Raw genomic sequence first — 14,575 nt, 5'->3', positions numbered from 1 at the left:
GACAGTGGTACAAGAGGTACTTTCACTCTTTGCTCTATACAATCTTATTGTTTGAAATTCTAAGAATGAGTGTGGGATTTGGAAAATAAATCAGTATAGAGAAACCACCAGCATGGCCTATTTTCAAAGTCTATCGTGACATAAACATGTGCCGCAGACTAACAGAAGAGGTCACAAGGAATCCAGGGCCAACTGGAACCCCAGAAATCCCACACTTCTTACTACTCACTGCTTTTAGCCCCTTGCCCCACCCCACCCCCACTACCACCTCTTGACATATCCTTTCTTACAAAACAAACTGTACTTCTTAAGCAATACATTATTAATTTATTTCTGACATTTTATTAACTAAAGACATTTTATTCTCAGATAAATCTCCCTATAAACTTCAAATTATCAACATTAACACAATGAATTTGTATAATTACAGCCCCACATAAGGAAATGTGACATTCAGATTGACCTATTTGGTCCCATCATGAAACACCTCAGATATTTTTAAAATATTAAAACTATTCCTGGGGTGCCTGGGTAGCTCAGTTAAGCACCGGACCCTTGATTTTAGCTCAGGTCATGATCTCAGGGTCGTGAGTTTGAGCCCCATCTCGGGTTTGCACTGGGCATGGAGCCTGCTTGAGATTCTCTCTCCCTCTCCCTCTGCCCCTCCCCCATCCTGCTCCCATGGGTGCGCACGCAATCTCTCTAAAAAAAAAAAAAAAAGAAAGAAAATGAAAGGAAAAAAGAAATATTAAAGTTATTCCTAATTAAACCCTTCAGAACCTTTGGGAATGTTAGTTGGAGAACCATTTCTCATGTATTCTTCAGATGCAGAAATGAAATCCAATGTCTGGGACTATCCTCTCAGAAAGGGTGGGCCCTGAAAATCCTCACCTGGGGGGACAATCATGAGAGCTCAAAACCAGCAGGAGTTTAGCTGTGAGGGGGAGCAGCAGGCCCCAAAATCTGATCATGGTGTCAGATATCTAAGAATCCAGAGCAAGTAGCCAGAAATAAATAAAGCTGGGCCAGAGACATGACTTGTGAGTATTTTTTAATAAGACTATCAGAGCATTGATTCCCAAAGGGGGAAATAGCACAGTGAAAGGGGATGGGGCAGGGGACCATGTAGTTTGAAAACTCATCATATTTTTATATTTGGAAAAAACAGAAACTATTTTTCCAATAAAGCCAACTACCAAAAGGAAAGTGCTAGAAAATCTTGGTTGATGAATATTTATAGAAGAAATATTGATTCTCATACATCCTGGAGCGGGGAGGTAAATTTTTATGTGACTGTTAAAGGAGAAATGGTTTGTAAAAATTAGAATTTGTAATTTGTTTTTATAAGCCAATTAAGGTAGGGTAGGGAACAGCAGACACCCTGGGAAAAGCAAGAGGGTATCAGAGGGGGGATGTGGCCAGTCATTAGAATAAGTACGAGGGACCTACAATGGACTGAAAGTTCCTGTCCCACCAAAATGCATATGTTGAAATCCTACCCTTCAATGTGATGATGATAGGAGTGGGGTCTTTGGGAGGAAATTAGGTCATGAGGGTGAAGCCCTCATGAGGGGGATCAGTTCCTCTATAAAAGGGACCCCAGAGATTCCCCTTGACCTTTTCCACTATATGAAGATTCAACAAGAAAAGTGCCCTCTGCCACCAGAAGAGGATCCTCACCCTAATTTTAGACTACCGGCCTCCAGAACTGTGAGAACTCAATTTCTGTTGTTTATATGCCACCCAGGCTGTGACACTTGGCTAGTGCTGCCCAGACTGACTGAGACAGAACCTTGTCTGCTTGATCCAGCTCTATCTTCTACAATTCAATCAGTGCTTGGCACACTGAAGGGACTCAGTTAATGCTCATTGACTGAAAGCATTAATGAATATCAAAATCAGGACCAGAGATCAAATCTCTTTTTCCTCAGTCAATTCTCCAACAGGTCCTAAAATTAATCTTACAGAAGTAAATGTAACATGTAACAAAACTGTTAGCTGTCTCTCCTAACACCCATTTTCTCTTCCTCCTTAAATTTTTCAGCCTCTCTTGCAGCTACACTCTGACCAGTGAGATGTAAGGGGAAGTGTTATAAGGGACTTGTAGGAGGTCTTCATAAAATATAGGAAGTGCACCTCCCTCCCTCCTACCTCACACTGCTCAAAGTACAGACATAATGGGCTGGAGATCAAGCAACCATATAGACCATGGGCTATGGGACACTAAGGATAGCAAATGATAAACAAAAAGATGCAAGAAACCTAGGTCCCCAATGATCGTAGTGACCATACCCACCCCCACTCCCCGAATCACCAGCCTTCAGATATCTTTTACATGAGATAGAAAGAAGCTTCTATATTTTACACACTGATATCTTTGGGAATTTTCTACTACAGAGAGAGATGATCCTAACTAATACATGGGTCAGCCCCACCCCCCTGGGGAACGTGGGTATGAACCAAAAATTTCCACTCCAGGAAGTGTTCGGTCCTACGACGCAGCAGCAACAGCCCAATGCTGACTCTATTTGTTACCTGCACTCAAAGTCCCAGTCCCCGAGCCCTTTGGGCCTTGAATCAGGTCCCTGTAAGTCCTGGGACAGTGTTTACGGCAGAGGTTCTCCACCAGCGTGTTGCTTCCTCTGACCACAGTCCTCCCTTCCTTGTTCATGTAGTTCCACAGATGCAGGGCGTATGAATCATTGAAGCTCAGGTCTTTGTCCCAGACTTCATAGTAGCGCCTCCACTCCGGATATGATATGGGGTAAAATCTTTGGGGGTGTAGAAAGGACAAGTTCAAACACCTGAGGTCACTTACCTCCTGGAAGTCTCCAAGTCTGCACCACAGCCTCAACATCCTCGTCATCAAACTGGGACCCTGGTTGCCCCAGATTTCTGAATTGTAGTGTTCAACAAAGTTTTCCATGCACTCCCACAGGAAGGGGTGGTGGGGGAGGAAGCCAAACACCCCGTTACTAGAGTACTGAGAAGACTGTGCAGCCAGAAAGTTCTCCTCGGGGATGGGTCTGATGGAGATGACATCGGTGTCCATGTAGATGCCACCATACTTCCAGATGATGGCCAGGCGGGACGCATCAGAACTGACGTGGAGCCAGTTGCTCTCCACACTGGCATTGATCTGCAAGAACAAGAGCAAATCAGCCCCAGCAGCAGGGGGACAGGACAGGCTGTCCCAACGGAGGCCAGCCCAGGGTGGCTGTGGAGAAGGAAGCAAGCCAGCTTCTCAAAAATCTACCGGACAAAAGCCCAATTTTGCAAATTTACCAAACTTAGTTCCACCCAAAAATTTGCCTTCAAGTGACAAGTTTGCAGCAGTCAGTAACAATGGGAAGATTTTAGCAGCTTTTAAAGATTTCGTGAATTTGTTTAAAAAAAAAAATGAAACAATGGAATGGTAAAGAAGAAACCCAGCAGGGATTTCACGATAAACCCATTGAGTCATTTTCAGCAGGGTGTAATTTTTTTTTTAAACATTTTCTTTATTTGACAGACAGAGACACTGTGAGAGAGGAAACACAAGTGGGGGTGGGGGGGTGGGGGGGCGGGTAGGAGAAGGAGAAGCAGACTCCCTGCTGAACAGGGAGCCCTCCTAGGATCCTGGGATCATGACCTGAGCTGAAAGCAGACACTTAAGGACTGAGCTGCCCAGGCGCCCACAGCAGGGTGTACATTGACTACAAATATGAAACTGTGAAGAAAGAATTTCTTGAGTCCTAAAAATGCTAAAAACTGATAAAGAAAAAAAATAAACTAGGAAACTGTAAATAGATCATTATGTATGTTTTTTGAGAAATTGGTAGAAGACTCTTAAAATGCGTGCATGTCTTCTTTCAGTAGTTAATTCCTTGAATAACATCCATGGAGGGCCTACTTTCTATGTGCCAAGCTTTGTTATAGTTGCTAAGGAGATAGCAGTAAACAGACAGACAAAAATCTCTGCTAGGTGGAGATAGATGATAAACAAATTAATATATGATACGTTGAGTGTTCATAAGGACTGTGCAGGAAGAAATGCTGGATAAGGGGACTATGAAGGGAGCAGAATGGAGCCCTATCTTATCTTGGCTTCCAGTAGAAACCTGAATGAATTTGATGAGGGAAGCATGCCGATATCTCAGAGAAGAGGGTTCTAGGTAGAGGTACATCAAGTGCAAAGGCCCTGAGGTAGGACCTCACTCGCTATGTGCAGGAACAGAAAAGAGGTAGAGTGGCCAAAGCAGAGTAGTGGAGGAGAGGGATAGGATGTGAGGGCAGAGAGGGATGGGAGGAGAGGGAGAGCAGATCACATAGGCTGGGGTAAAGACTGAAATTATTTGGAAGGTTTGGAAGAAAGGAGTCAAGTGGTCTTAGTCTTAAAAGGGTCATACTGACTACTATGTGGAAAACAGACAGGGGTGGGGCTTGGGAGGTGGCAAGGGCAGAAGCACAGAGGCAAGTTAGGAAGGCTGTTGATGTGGTCAGATGTGTCCCAGAGCCACCCTGTTCTGAAAACTTAATATTGTAAAACTGACGTACCGCTTGGGGAACCCAAACTACACCCTATGGAACATTAGCTCCAAGAAAACATTGATGTCCTACCAAAAGAGGCATCCATGCTCAAATCAGTTTGGAAAATGCTGTGTTGAATCAAGTTAACGTTTCTTTAGTTCAGAAATGCAGAGGCTTTCATCTCCTCATGTACATGATTAGTCTGTGAGGGGCAAAAAGCGGGGGTGGGGGTGTGGTATGTGGCATCGTCCAAGACAATTGGAGCAGAGATTTATTTGTCCAAGGAGCAAAGCACCATTTAGCTAATGTTCGCCTACCCCAGGTGTGGGGAAAGTAGGCCAACACACTGCCTGTTCTTGTTTAGTCCTCCTGGAACACCCTCTAGCAGGCTAGCCCTGCAAGCGACAGGGACCTCACCAGCCTGTTCCTCCCAGGGGCCCCCTCTACTGCCAGGTGCTGTCTCCCTGGTCCATGGCCTGCCCTGCTTTCTCCCAGGGGCTCATGCTGGCAGCTGCCTAATTGTTGGGGTGTGCTGGTGGCTGCAGGTGTAATCTTAGTGTGGTGAGCTGTTCCATCCCCTCCTGGTGGGTGTCAATTTGAGAGCTCCAGACTCTTCAGGAGAAGAGATGGGCACACTGAGATCTAGAAGTCCCACGGGGCCAAGAGTAAAACTAGGCACCGCCCCCACAGGCCTGTCCCTGAAAATGCCTCCAGATGGCAGTATGTAGCAGCTGAGGTGTCCTCTCCCCAGGACAGTAGACTGAATAATGACCACCCAAAGACCTCAGGCACTAGAGTCTAGAACCTGTAAACGTCACCGTGTACGGAAAAGGGGTCTTTGCAGATGGGATTACAGTAAGGATCTTAAGATGGAGAGATTATTCTGGCTTGTCCTGATGAGCCCTAAATGCTATCACAAGTATCATTTAAAGACAGATGTAGAGGGAATGTTCACACACACTCACTCACACACACACACACACACACACACACACACACAGGAAAAGGACACGTGCAGATCTCCACAGGAAGGATTTTTCTCTAGAGCCTCCCTGGGAACTGGGCCCCTGCCAGCACCATGACATCCACCAAGTGAAACAGATTTGGGACTTGTAGCCTCCATAACTGTAAGAGAAGAAATGTCTGCCGTTTCAGGCCACCCAGTGTGTGTTCATCTATTGCAGCAGCCATAGGAAACTAACTCAAGAAGGTGCACAGTGGCTTCACTATTGCCTCTTGGCCTGCAAAACCTAAAGGATTTACAGTCTGGCACTTTACAGAGAAAATGTTTGCTGCCATTTGGTTTAGCCTCTGCTTTAAACTTAGAAAGGATTTTATATGGCAAGAAAATGGTGTTATTTGGATGTCAATTTTTTTTTAAAGATTTTATTTATTTATTTGACAGACAGAGATCACAAGTAGGTAGAGAGGCAGGCAGAGAGAGAGAGAGAGGAAAGCAGGCTCCCCGCTGAGCAGAGAGCCCGATGTGGGACTCGATCCCAGGACCCTGAGATCATGACCTGAGCCGAAGGCAGCGGCTTAACCCACTGAGCCACCCAGGCGCCCCTGGATGTCAATTTTTAAATTACCTTTGAGTTTTTAGAATAATTTTATTTTTAAAATGAACATATTTTCATCACTAAATGCACTCCTAATCAAATCACATAAAAACACCTACTATTACCATGCATTGTATTATTTTCTTCAGGTTGTTTTCTTCCACATAGATCGGAGGTGTGGGGTATATAACTAAAACAATTACAATTACATTAAAAACGTAAGTGTATTTATTCTTCTATTGTATTGCATTGTAGTCTTTATACGATGTCACAGCTAAAAACTGCATAGTGAAGTTATTAAGTGGTTCTACTGTGATTTCCTTAAGCATTATCCAATCATGGGTCCTCTGTGAGAGAAATGTTTAATTGAAATATTATTTCCTTATTATGCTATGTTATCAAGATGAAGATTACAAAATTCTCAAGAGCTCCAGGAGTTTTCTTGAGTCATAAGATATGACCCAAGAAAAAAGATATTTCTTGGGTCATATCCTAATATAACCCCATCTCATATAACAGCACTCTGCCTGATCCCTCACGAATTTTCTGTTCACATCATTTTCAAATTAAATATTGCCTAGTTTCCCACTTAGATGCAAAAAAAAATAAAGTTTAACATAGATAAGTTTAAATAAATTAAAAATAAGTGGTTATAGCCCCCAGAAAAGATCTAGAGACTCATTTGGTTCAGAATAGTCACAAAGGAGGGCGCCTGGGTGGCTCAGTTGGTTAAGTGACTGCCTTCAGCTCAGGTCATGATCCTGGAATCCTGGCATCAAGTCCCACATCGGGCTCCCTGCTTGACAAGGAGTCTGCTGCTCCCACTGACCTCTCCTCTCATGCTCTCTCTCTCTCTCATTCTCTTTCTCTCAAATAATAAATAAATAAAATCTTTAAAAAAAAAAAAAAAGAATAGTCTCAAAGGAAAACTTGTTCCTAAGAAATAAGGCTGGAGGCATGAGACAAGAGGCTCAAGATGAACCTAACTTAAGTCTCTCCTGCTTATTTGAATCAGGATTCAACGCTGTAGAAAAAAGGCCAGGATCTGGGTCCTAGTCCCATCTCTGACACTGAGTCCTTGTGCTCTGTTTACCTATCCATAAAATGAGCAAATGGGACCCCTTTTCTGCGGTCCCTCCCAACGCTGACCTTCTAAGAGCCTCTCAACACTTACGCGAATGTACCATGAAAGCAATGGTGTGTCTTCAAACAGCCTTTTCATATCCAAAGGGAAGAAGAAAACATTGTCTATTGCTGAGAGGAGGGAAAAGCCTGGGTAAGTGGAGTTTGAGGGTAGCCATGTGGTGTCGTAGAGACCCTTCATGAAGAACACCACAGGCTGCCCAGGATAAATCTTGGCAGCAGACTCCACAGCACAAGAGACCAGTGGAGTTGGCTCCATTCTCTCCGAGGTCTCTATGAACACAATGCCACGCCCATGGGCCAGGAGGGCTCCCAGGTCCTGCTGGGACTTCTGGGGAGGAAGGCAGGAGAAGAGGCAGCTGGACTTGACGTTGAGCTGGTAGAAGAAGACACAGACAAGCAGCAGGATGCCCAACAGGAAGAGCTGGAGCTCCTTCAGCATGTCTACATCTCTCTCCTGGCCTGCTCCTTGAAAGAAACACAATTCATTACAAAAATACACACACAACACCTGATGAAGACAGCATGCAAGAAAATGGGACATGAATATCACTTCTAAGATTAGATTTTTAAATCCTAATAAAATAGGGTCAAATCAAGTACAATAATAGTAAAAGAAAAATGCATTCACTAGGGTTTATCTGAGGGATTTGAGGAAAATAATCATTCACCCTTTTGAGGGGCCCATAGAGCACCAGGCATGAAGAGCATCAAGACATGAGCTATGGTAGAAATTTTTCTGAAGTTTGCCCCAGGTTGTCTAACTTCAGTTTCCAGGGCTTCAGGGAAAGGGGCATCTTTGGTTCTCAGGGTTTCCAAGTCAAGAGAATGGGAGAAAATTGGAAACCTTCATTTGGAGAGTCATAGCCAGGTATTTGAGGAAATCAGAACAACTCAGGATCCAGCCCAGTTTTATAGGCACACAACAAACATTCAAAGACAATTAATTAGAACTAGAATCTAACACCTATAAGGATGTGTTGTTGCAACTTAATTTTTCTCCCTAAAATCATCCTCATTTCTGTTGAAGATAGCCAAATTAAAACTAATTCATTTGGGGGAAAAAGTCCATTTTAACAAATATGACCTATTTATTTTTAAAAAATATTTTATTCATTTGACAGACAGAGATCACAAGCAGGCAGAGAGGAAGGCAGAGAGAGGAGGAAGCAGGCTCCCCGCTGAGCAGAAAGCCAGATGGGGGGCTGGATCCCAGGACCCTGGGATCATGACCTGAGCCGAAAGCAGAGGTTTTAACCCACTGAGCCACCCAGGCGCCCCTGGCCTAATTATTTATAGCAAGAATTGTGATCGATCATATGGGTTTCAGAAAATCTGCTCTGCTGGAACTTTTTATAAGGAATTTCACACTGAACTTTTAATAGCCTCTCAAGCCAGAAGCCAAGCCAAATACTTGCCATCAGGCTCACCTACAATACCTATAGATTTGGGGGAATTCCTCTCTTCCTGAAGTCCCCAAAATATCCTGAGGTTCCTGTACCTGTCAGGAAGTGACATTCTTTACTTACCTGGTAAGGCTCCTGGGAACTCTATAAGCAAGGCATCAGGCCAATATTTCCAAGGGGCCTTATTGACTCCATAAAGCCAACCTTCATTCCTTAAAGTTCTCCAGTCATATCTGAGTCTATGCATGTGTCTCTCAAATATGACATTCCAGTTAAAGCTTTGGTAATACAGCCAATGTTCTTCAGGGTGTCCTGTTACAAGGAGAACGGATTCTCATTGGATTTATGCAAATGACTATAATTGCCTTGAGAGAAAGAATACTGAGTTCTGAATTCTGGAGGGTTTGGATAGGGAGAAAAGATAATTATCTTTATTTGCTTACAATGGAATATTTTATCAAATTTCTATTAACTCACAGATCTCTTAAGAGAAAAGGTTTCCTTGAATCTGGAAGGGCAAACATTAGAGAAAGAGCAATGTTTTAAACAAGAATCATAAAAATTATAATCATCTTTTTCAATTCAGTTCGTCTCATGTAATTCATTCTTGTTCTGTTTGAATGCATTTTTTCCATTAGTTCTAGAGATTCTTACCCAGTTTTATTTTATGATCTTAAAGATATCAGAAACCTGTGTTCATCAAAAGCCCTTTTCATCAATCTCCTTGAAGCTGAAAGACATTTGCAAGAGCATTAGGACAATAACTGTAAATGACAAACGACTCAAAAATAGCCATGGTTAAAAGTCTGATTGTTATAATGCAGTTGACAAGGAAATTTGGTTATTTTTGTGACACACAACATTTCAATAAGTAGAATTTCAAGTGATGACATTATTACAGGACATATTAAAACTAGGAATTTTATGTAATTTCTGCAATGGTTATAGCGTTTGCCCACACAACATAACTTTAAAAAGTTTACCATCATTTGTTTGACAATGCTTCCCATGTACCATACCAAATAAACATACCAAAATTTTGTTAATTGGTACTAACCAATTGGTTAATTGGTTAGTACCAATTAACATACCAAATAAACAACTCTAATTAGTCAAAAAGACTTCATTTAGAATTTGAATTTGGGAGAAGTTTGTTAAAAAGCTAAGCAGTTTTGGGGCGCCTGGGTGGCTCGGTGGGTTAAAGCCTCTTCCTTCAGCTCCGGTCATGATCCCAGGGTCCTGGGATTGAGCCCCGCATCGGGCTCTCTGCTTAGCGGGAAGCCTGCTTCCTCCTCCCTCTCTACCTGCTTGTGATCTCTGTCTATCAAATAAATAAATAAAATCTTTAAAAAAAAAAAAAAGCTGAGCAGTTTCAAAAGCATATGCCTAAATAGGATTACAGATCATCACAAAACTTAAAACTTAATTAATCTGAAAAAAGGAAACCTTAATTAATCTGTTTAACAAAGGTGGCCTTAAGAGATACCAAAAGCAAATATAGCATACATATTTGTTAACAAAATTTAGTTTTAATATTGAGAGGTTTTAATTTTCTTACATAATCAAAAAAACTGGTGAAGACAAAACATAGATCTATAGATCTTTGTTTTTTCTGTGCAGAAAAAGAAAAAAATTTTTTTTCATAATTTCTTATCAAGAGCAGACAAACAATCCAATCCCTGTCTTTTTAACAGGGAGGAAAACCAAATTCCAATCTTATATTAGTGCACTTTCAAAATTCATTCATTCCTATCTTAGTCTTGACCATATATAAAATTTTCTAAAGATTCTCCTTCACTAACATTTTATGACTTTCTTTTTCCATTAAGACTCTGCCCTCTTTCCTCTCTAAACAATCAATCTCATTTCAGGACAAAATCATTTTTATTCCTCAACAAAAATGTATCCTCATTCTTTATACAAGATACATCTCTCACTTTCCTATGGACAGAGTTGCTTTCCATATTACTTCCAACAGTCTCAATCACATTTATCAGAATTTTAATTCTTAAAAACCTCAGTCTCTAGGTGAAAACTAAATAGGAAGCAACTATGAGCTGTCTGTTATATCAGAATTCTTTAAACTGGCCAGTTTATAGATATATTTCATAATTTCTAAAAATGTGTTTTTTCATAGTACAACTTTCAATAAAGCATAATGCATGTTTATAAGCAGACCCAAATTTATCTTTAGTTTCTTTGTAATAAGAACCAAAAGCAAATAAACCTATGTTTAGTAATTAATATTTCAGTATTCTACCTTATTAAAAAACTTTTTATTCATTCAACTTATTTGTTTTTAACAATAACCCATGAATACTTCATGAGGCTGACAAAATCAACCATTATTTTTTAATGTTGACAACTCTAAAGACATGTCTATTTTTTAACTTTATTTTTAATTTTTTTGGAAGGATAGGAGACTTATTTTAATTAATTAATTAATTAAATTGACTTATAATGTATTATTGGTTTCAGAGGTAGAAGTCAGCGTTTCATCAGTCTTATATAACACCCAGTGTTATATAACACTCATTACATTAGATGCCCTCCTTAATGTCTATCACCCAGTTACCCCATCCCCCCATGCCCCCTCCAGCTGCCCTATTTTAATGAAACCAAAAAACTTGAATTTTAACTTATTAAAGATTATCCCAGATCACATGAACTTGAAAAACATTTGGATTAGTTCTTATCTTTCTGAGTTTTAGAATGGCGAGTTTTTACAAGTGTTTGCCTTTAAGCTAATTAAAAAGAGCTCTTTTACAAATTAATTTTTAGCAATACCATTTAGAGGTAGAGACAATATGTCACATTTATAACACATATAGACACATATACACAAACAAGAGGCTACCAAAATCTAGCCTTTGTTTCACTAACATTTGTGGAGAGGACATTACAGATCCAATTTCCAAATATCTCTCTTTTATAAAACAAATCTGATTAATCATAAGGTAGCATATAATCTATGGATCCATTAATGAGTCATTTTCCATTTTCCAATTAGAACAAGGCCAGTTTTGCCCAAAGATACAAAAGCTGCAGCAACAAGCCAAATGAAACCCAGAGTACCTCTGTGGTCATTGGTCCCTCCCCAAGGTTGGGGGCTTTACTGATCAAACCAAATGGCTTCCTAGCTTCTGGTTGGTTAGTCTTATGATTGGTTTTCTCTAATTGTGTGCACAAGAAAACGAATTCAGACATGTCAAAAGAATCCCACTTGGGCCATCTGAGACTCCAGTCATTCTTAGTGAAAATGTCCCTTTTGAGTAACCACTTCCAAGTAGAGGCTCAGTGTATGCTGTGCATCGAGCCTGCAGGAGTTTCCCGAGACAGCTCCTTTAGGCTCTCAGTCACCTGAAAGCACTGTTTGTTTGGCCTGAAGGAGCAAGTGTCCCTTCTCCCTGAAGCTGAGTGATTCAGTATGTCGTGTTTCTAGCCGGAAAATTCAATCAAGCTTTATATTAATAACATCAATTAGCATAATGCCAAATCAAAACGACCAGCCCATCCACCCCAACCCCTCTAGGTTATCTCCACCTAGAAAATATTACTGGTAACCCTCAACAGCTCCAGTAAAAGTCAGGACCATCAACTCCAGTTGAAGAGGTTCAGATATGGGAAGAACTCACCCACTACACCTTCGAGGTGCTAAGAAGTTGAAGGGGCACAAAGAGCCCTGCTGGTGCCGAACTTGTGTTCCAGGGGACCCCCAGGTGATCTCACAAGAGTTGCTCTGCTATCCTGCTGGCTATATCCAAGAAAAGTTGATGCAAATTGAATAAACCTTCTAGAATATTTAAAAGAAAGAGTTTTATTTGAACTCAAGCTAGGGCAGTTGCCCAGGATACACAATCTTCACAAAGAAGAGGGTGATCTGCTGAAGGAACATTTGGTGCACTTTTAAAAAGTTACAAATAATTAGACAAAGGACATTTCAGAAAGATGCAGACCTTATCATAAGCTTCTAGCATACGCAAGGCTGTATAACTTTAAAAATCATGGGAACCAGGGAGGTTTTTCCCTTTTTCTTATCTTTGTGTTTGGAATGCTCCTTTTTTGTTATTTTTTAAACAAGTCAGATGTACAGTGTATGCTCATGGCAGAATTAAAGCCCATACTCTGAGGTTTTGCAAAGTCATTTTGACCTTGGTAAGTGTTTAAGTATAGCTTCCCTGGAAGCCCAGGGGCAGGATCCACAAACATTAGAAGTTGAAAGATTCCTTTATTTTATCACCTTCCAGCCAGGAACTTGCAGTTAACCAATATCTGAGGTCTTAGCAATGATGACAAGTTTTTCCTACTATCCTACTATACTTTCCAATAAATCACCGCTTAATCATCCAATTCAAAAACTGGGGGAATTAAATCATTGGCAGAAGCTCAACACCAAACACAAGAAGTTCTCAGGATGCTTCTCCTTTTACTAAGATGCCTCAAACACAGAGACTTGGGGAATATAAGGTGTTTGCACCATCTATCAGGTGACCCATACACTCATCCTGCCTGTTCATGGATCTATCAGGGAGGGTTAAATGTATCATAGCACAACCCTGGAGCCAATAGATTGTGCACCTGGGCAGTTCGCTTCAGTCAAAATTATGGGCAGAGATGTGGGAAAGTTTCCTCACTAGACAGTCCTGTAAATGGATTCTAACTTTGCAAACACAGGTTTGATTAAAAGAAAAGCAAAGCCATCACCACAAAGCAATGGACAAACCCCAGTAGTCCAAGGACCTGGTGATCTGGAATGGGAGTTGATTTCCCAAGTTCAGTGACATGGGTTTGGAAAGGGTGCTTTGGCCCAGAGGTCGCCCTTTGGTGTGTGAACTTCCTGTCAGTTTCAGGAGGTCAGCTTCATTAGCCTCCACTGATATGGCAGCCCCCACATCTTGGAGTCAGTGTCACTCTCCTGTGGTCTGCTCCCCAGCACCCCCTGACAGGATCACTCAGTAACAGCATTCAGAGACATCCTCTGCTCAGGAAGTCACCTGTCTTCAGTCCAGAGCCTTCTCCCATCCATGATCAGGTATCCACCTGGTGTTCCCCCTGGGTGTTCTGGTGTGAAAACGGAGGTTCCCCCCTGAGCAAATTTTGGATCCTGACATAACAGATCCTACATCAAGGAAGGTAAAACTCTCCCACTCGTCTCTGGCTTCCTGTTTCTATGTGGCCAAGGCTCCCCAGGACAGCTCTTTGGGCCTCCACACACACCTTTCTTTGCAACTGAATTTATTCTCTGAACCTAGGAATTCTATGTTCAGCGTGCCTTGGCATCTTTCTGGAGTTCCCTAGCATTGGATGGATTGGTTTTCTTTCTCTGTAGTGGGGAGGGGAGAGCAGAGCTCCTGCTCCCCACTCTGGGGTAACTAAAGGGCTCCAATTTGGGGGAGCAATACATCCTTAATGCCTGTGTCTTAGGTACTCACATATCCTAGTGCCTTCTAGCTGCTTGCAGCATGGTCAAAATCACTGAGCAAGTGGTGGAATCAGAGAACAGTGAAGTAGTTGGTAGTCTTTGTCCCAAGAATGAAAGTAAACATTGGTGATGCCCTGAAATCCTAAAGCACAAAAAGTAGGACCTGTCTACCCAAGATCTATGGAAATGGTATGAAGGAAAGAGCACTGAGCTTAGAGTCATATCACTACCCGCTCCAGGCTGAGGGCACCAGGACAAGACCCCAGGTCTGCTGGGAGCCTCGGCTCCCTCATGCGCTCTGGAAGATAACTGACTGCAGGCCCACAGTGAGCGTGAAAGAGCTCTTGATAAGGCAAAGCGCAATGCTCACTGTCCACCACAGTGAAGAAAGGACAAAAAGAACATGATGACCGTAGACGGCATTTCAATTCCCTGATGACAAACATTAAGTTATTGTTTTCAGATTAAAGAAATCTATTTCCCAGTAAACCTTGAAAAAGGAAATCCTTGGCCCTGTGTGAGAGGGAATTAAGCAT

General features: G+C 41.7%; 1 protein-coding gene across 2 annotated transcripts; it reads right to left on the bottom strand.

The window, feature by feature from the left end:
• Positions 1 to 685: 685 nt before the first annotated feature.
• Positions 686 to 12,424, bottom strand: A4GNT (alpha-1,4-N-acetylglucosaminyltransferase). Of its 2 annotated transcripts, XM_047701434.1 has the most exons (5): positions 12,253 to 12,424; positions 8,741 to 8,929; positions 7,883 to 8,026; positions 7,243 to 7,676; positions 686 to 3,139 (listed from the first exon to the last, which is right to left on the bottom strand). In XM_047701434.1, exons 2-5 carry the CDS (start codon positions 8,862 to 8,864, stop codon positions 2,525 to 2,527), a joined length of 1,317 nt encoding a protein of 438 aa, XP_047557390.1. In that variant the 5' UTR covers positions 8,865 to 8,929; positions 12,253 to 12,424; the 3' UTR covers positions 686 to 2,524. The 2 variants fall into 2 exon arrangements, with proteins under 2 accessions (XP_047557390.1, XP_047557480.1); XM_047701524.1 differs by lacking the exon at positions 7,883 to 8,026.
• Positions 12,425 to 14,575: the final 2,151 nt, after the last annotated feature.

Source organism: Lutra lutra, chromosome 1, assembly GCF_902655055.1.
Source record: "Lutra lutra chromosome 1, mLutLut1.2, whole genome shotgun sequence".
Taxonomy (NCBI): domain Eukaryota; kingdom Metazoa; phylum Chordata; class Mammalia; order Carnivora; family Mustelidae; genus Lutra; species Lutra lutra.
This window is presented reverse-complemented; position numbering and strand designations above follow the sequence as displayed.